This window comes from Silurus meridionalis, chromosome 11 (assembly GCF_014805685.1).
Source record: "Silurus meridionalis isolate SWU-2019-XX chromosome 11, ASM1480568v1, whole genome shotgun sequence".
NCBI lineage: Eukaryota > Metazoa > Chordata > Actinopteri > Siluriformes > Siluridae > Silurus > Silurus meridionalis.
This window is the reverse complement of record NC_060894.1, coordinates 192501-197500: the sequence shown is the minus strand read 5'-3', so window position 1 is coordinate 197500 and position 5000 is coordinate 192501. Positions and strand designations below refer to the sequence as shown.

Genomic DNA, 5000 nt, shown 5'->3' with positions numbered 1-5000 from the left:
CACTAACCTGATCTGATACACTAACCTGATCTGATGCACTAACCTGATCTGATGCACTAACCTGATCTGATACACTAACCTGATCTGATGCACTAACCTGATCTGATACACTAACCTGATCTGATGCACTAACCTAACCTGATCTGATACACTAACCTGATCTGATGCACTAACCTGATCTGATACACTAACCTAACCTGATCTGATACACTAACCTAACCTGATCTGATGCACTAACCTGATCTGATGCACTAACCTAACCTGATCTGATACACTAACCTGATCTGATGCACTAACCTGATCTGATGCACTAACCTAACCTGATCTGATACACTAACCTGATCTGATGCACTAACCTGATCTGATACACTAACCTAACCTGATCTGATACACTAACCTGATCTGATGCAGTAAGCTGATCTGATCTGACACATTTCAGACTGCTTTGTGTTGAGTAACTACACAGATTTTGCAGTTTAAAGCAAGATTGTGTGTGTGTGTGTGTGTGTGTGTGTGTGTGTGTGTGTGTGTGTGTGTGTGTGTGTGTGTGTGTGTGTGAAATAGGAGTGATGTACAAAGTCTGATTTCTTATACAGCAGAAGAATGTTTTTATTTGCAGGTGAACACAGAAATCCTCGAACAGCTGATTGAGTTGCGTTCGAAGACGGCTAAGCTCCTGGGCTTTAGCAGTCATGCTAACTATGTTCTGGAGTTGAACATGGCCAAGAACTGGAGCACTGTGTCTCACTTCCTGGGTGAGTGAATATTAAACACACCTGAACAGGTAATGAGATGTATGATGCTGATCAGGTTGGCAGTGGAGAGTAAATACTGCATGTCTTCACTGCCTCCAGATGAGCTGTATGAGAAGTTGAAGCTGGTGGGTCAGAAGGAGCGTCAGTTCCTCCTCACACTGAAACAGGCCGAGTGTCAGAGGCGGGGCCTGGACTTTGATGGACAGCTGCACATGTGGGATTTGCCATACTACATGAACCAGGTGGAGCAGGTGAAGTTTGCGGTGGATAAGGACAAGCTGATCGAATATTTCCCTCTGGAGGTGGTGACTGAGGGTCTGCTGGGGATCTGCCAGGACCTCATGGGTCTTTGCTTCCATCAAATCCAAAACCCTCACGTGTGGCACGAGAGTGTGAAGCTCTACAGCATACTGGACTCCACCACGGGCGAGGAGGTCGGACGCTTTTATCTAGACCTGTATCCCAGGTAGGAGTCAGAGATACTCAGCAACTGCTAGTTTAGAAGATCTTCTTCCTCATCATCCTCTTCCTTCATGTGGTCTTCATTTGATTTATTAATAAACAACTCATACTTTTATCGTGAGTTTATAGAGACGTGTAATGTGGAACGAGTTCTTGTTCTCACATCAGGTGCACGTGGAGCGTGGTTCTCACGTGTACATGTCTCTGTGAACGTATCAGAGTGAGTGCATTAATATAAACCTGCACTACTGTCAGAGGTGCAGTTATGGAGAATTAATGAACATCTTCAGACTGTGGTTCTGATTGTGTTCCTCAGAGAAGGGAAGTACGGTCACGCGGCGTGTTTCGGCCTGCAGCCCGGCTGTCTCGGTCCGGACAGGAAGCGCATGATCCCCGTGGCAGCCATGGTGGCCAACTTCACCAAACCCTCACGTAACTGGCCGTCTCTACTGCAGCACCATGAAGTGGAGACCTTCTTCCACGAGTTTGGTCATGTGTTGCACGAGCTTTGCTCCAGGGTGTGTCCTGTTATGATGCTGAATCATCGTCAGTGTCTTGGAGATCTCAGTGTGTTCTGATGTGTGTGTGTGTGTGTGTGTGTGTGTGTGTGTGTGTGTTCAGACTCGCTATGCAGAGTTCAGTGGCATGTTGGTGGAGACAGACTTTGTAGAGGTTCCTTCTCAGATGCTGGAGAACTGGGTGTGGGAGAAGGAGCCGCTCAGGAGGATGTCTCGCCATTACATAGATGGGAGCTCCATCCCCCCCAACCTGCTGGATAAACTTATCACCTCCAGAGTGGCCAACACTGGTCTCAGATCTCACACACACACACACACACACACACACACACACACACACACACACACACACACATAATGTCAATGATTAATATCTGTGTGTGTGTGTGTGTGTGTGTGTGTGTGTGTGTGGGTGTGTGTGTGGGTGTGTGTGGGTGTGTGTGGGTGTGTGTGTGGGTGTGTAGGTCTGATGAACCTCAGACAGATCATGCTCAGTAAAGTGGACCAGGCGTTCCACACCAGGTCTTCTGCTGACACTGCAGCGGAGTTCTCCAAATACTGCAAAGAGATTTTGGGAATTCCGGCTACACAGGGTAAAGAACTAACAACCACCTGAACACAGGCTTCAGTACAATGCAAACACCTGTGTGTGTACGTGTGTACGCGTATGTACGTCCGCGTGTGTGTGTGTGCGCGTGTGTGTGTAACAGAATATAGTATTGTACGTGTGTGTGTGTGTGTGTGTGTGTGTGTGTGTGTGTGTGTGTGTGTGATGATTTTACTGCACAGGTACAAACATGATGGCGAGTTTCAGTCACCTGACTGGAGGATATGATGCTCAGTACTACAGCTACCTGTGGAGTGAAGTTTACTCCTCCGACATCTTCTACACCTGCTTCAAACACAACACCATCAACCCTGAGGTGACGCACACTACAGTACACACACACACACACACACACACAAACAAAATATTGTATATATACATGCACAACATAAAACACATGCAATACAGTAGAGTGAGAGAGAGAGAGAGTGTGTGTGTGTGTGTGTGTAGGTAGGTAAGGAGTACAGGAGAGTGGTTCTGGAGGCTGGTGGATCAGTGGATGGGACGGAGATACTGAGAAGGATTCTGGGTCGTGAGCCGCGCCAGGACTCTTTCTTACGGTGTAAAGGACTCGCAGATCAGAATAATATTTACATATAATGTTTACTACATCACATTATTATTGTTGTTATTATTATTATTATTATTGTAATAGTCTCAGATCCGAGTTTCTGTAAAGGAAATAAAGCACTTCAGAGTCTGGTATTAAATCTTGTTGTTTTTATGTCACGTGGTTCTGCTTTATTGGGCTGAAGGTCGTTGTGGACGGTTCTGAAGAGTAAACTGAGAGATTGTGATGTCAGTATATGATGATGAGACAAGCGTATGGTTTCCCAGATTTTGTTTCCTGGATGTTCCACAATATAAAACACTGCACATTTACTATCACAGCACACAGTCTTGAGGTGAGCAAAAGCAGAAGAACAGATAAGTCATCGTGAATGACAGTAAACAGCAGCCTGGCTGTGTTTCTTCTGCTTGCAGTCTGAGACACGGTGAAATCACCACACTGCTCCATTCTGCTGTAGTGTTGCGTTTCAGGCTTTATTTTCATCTTCTGGAGGTAAAACATGCGATACAGAACCTGCTGGAACACCTCAAGTCAAGAAGCTTTTATTTTCATTTTAACCATATATATCTGACGCAGTACACAGTGACATGAATCAACGTTCCTCCTGAACCCTGGTGCAACAACAACAATCACAGAAAACAGGCTAAAGGACTAGTGAGGGTCCTCGCCACATAAAGTGCCTCATGTGCAACCTGGTGCAAACTGTGGGGAGACAACACGAGACTGTGGGGAGACAACACGAGACTGTGCAGAGACAACACGAGACTGCGGAGACAAAAACACAAAATAGCGTCAGCAGTAAACCTGCTGTATATTATACACTGTGGTGTGTAAAAGACAAAGTGAACATTGTAATTAACAAAAATGTAAAAAAAAACGTGCAAAAGAGCAATAGCAGCAAATAAAAAAAAAGGTGCAAAAACGGCATGTAAACAGTTAATATCGATATCTGAAATCTTAAACTCTCATCTCATCTTTTTTTCTCATCTCAAACAAAAGTTTTTTTTCCCCCAGTCTACAGCAAAACAATGATCTCGGGCTCTTGGGTGCCAATAGTTTGGGTTGGTTTAGATTCAATCTTCCAGATTCTGTTTGTTGTATTGATTATTCTGTAAAAGAACATTAGAACTAGAGTAACTAGAGTACTTTAGAACATCCAGAAATAATCTGTAATCTTTACATTCAGAGAAATAAGAATCTAATTAATTATAAATATTTCCTCATTTAAATATTTAAATAATATTTTTGTTGTAAATTGAGAAGAGTGAATGTGGTAAAAACTGTAAAACTCAGGTTTATTACAAGCTGTTGTTAAAAGGCCTTTACCGAGACGCTGAAAAACAGCTATAAAGTTTAATGAACTCTCTCTGGAGCTACTTGGACTCAGACACGGACATGATTACACGGTTGGAGGAGATGAATATGTATATATCTATATCCATGAAGAAAATCAGTTTGATATTAAAGTGAAATTAGAGCTCAAAAACAGTTGGAGCTGTAATGTTTTTACAGATTAAAGACTCTAAATGTGTGTGATTTCATCTTAAATCCTGGTGGCCACTGCCAGAAGGTTACAACTTTGCTGTACATGGAGCTTTCAACAACATGATGATGACTTCTTCTTTTAACTTCTTCCATTAGGGGGCGCCACAGTGGCTCATCCGTCTCCATCCCCCCCTGTCCTCTACATCTGCCTCTTTCACACTAACTACCTGCATGTCTTCTCTCACCACATCCATAAACCTCCTCCTTGTTCTTCCTCTTTTCCTCCTTCCTGGTGTCTCCATCCTCAGCATTCTCCTACTGATATACCCCATGTCCCTCCTCTGCACATGTCCAAACCATCTCAATCTCACCTCCCTCACCTCGTCTCCAAAACGTCCTACATGCGCTGTCCCTCTAATAAACTCATTTCTATTCCTGTCCATTGTCGTCACTCCCAACGAACATCTCAACATCTTCAGCTCTGCTACCTCCAGCTCCACCTCCTGTCTTTTACTCAATGCCACTGTCTCTAATCCATACAACATCTCAGGTCTCACCACAGTCCTATAAACTTTCCTTTCACTCACAGATACTCTTCTATC

General features: G+C 44.0%; 1 protein-coding gene across 1 annotated transcript in view; it reads left to right on the top strand.

Moving 5' to 3' along the window:
* nln (neurolysin (metallopeptidase M3 family)) overlaps nt 1–3052 on the top strand; it is a 6585-nt gene extending 3533 nt beyond the window's left edge. Inside the window, exons 7-13 of the mRNA XM_046861787.1 lie at nt 620–755; nt 855–1221; nt 1534–1735; nt 1839–2025; nt 2200–2328; nt 2525–2658; nt 2793–3052. Of these exons, the coding sequence (XP_046717743.1) occupies nt 620–755; nt 855–1221; nt 1534–1735; nt 1839–2025; nt 2200–2328; nt 2525–2658; nt 2793–2942 (1305 nt within the window). The 3' untranslated portion in view covers nt 2943–3052. The remainder of the gene's footprint in view (nt 1–619; nt 756–854; nt 1222–1533; nt 1736–1838; nt 2026–2199; nt 2329–2524; nt 2659–2792) is intronic.
* Nucleotides 3053–5000: the final 1948 nt, after the last annotated feature.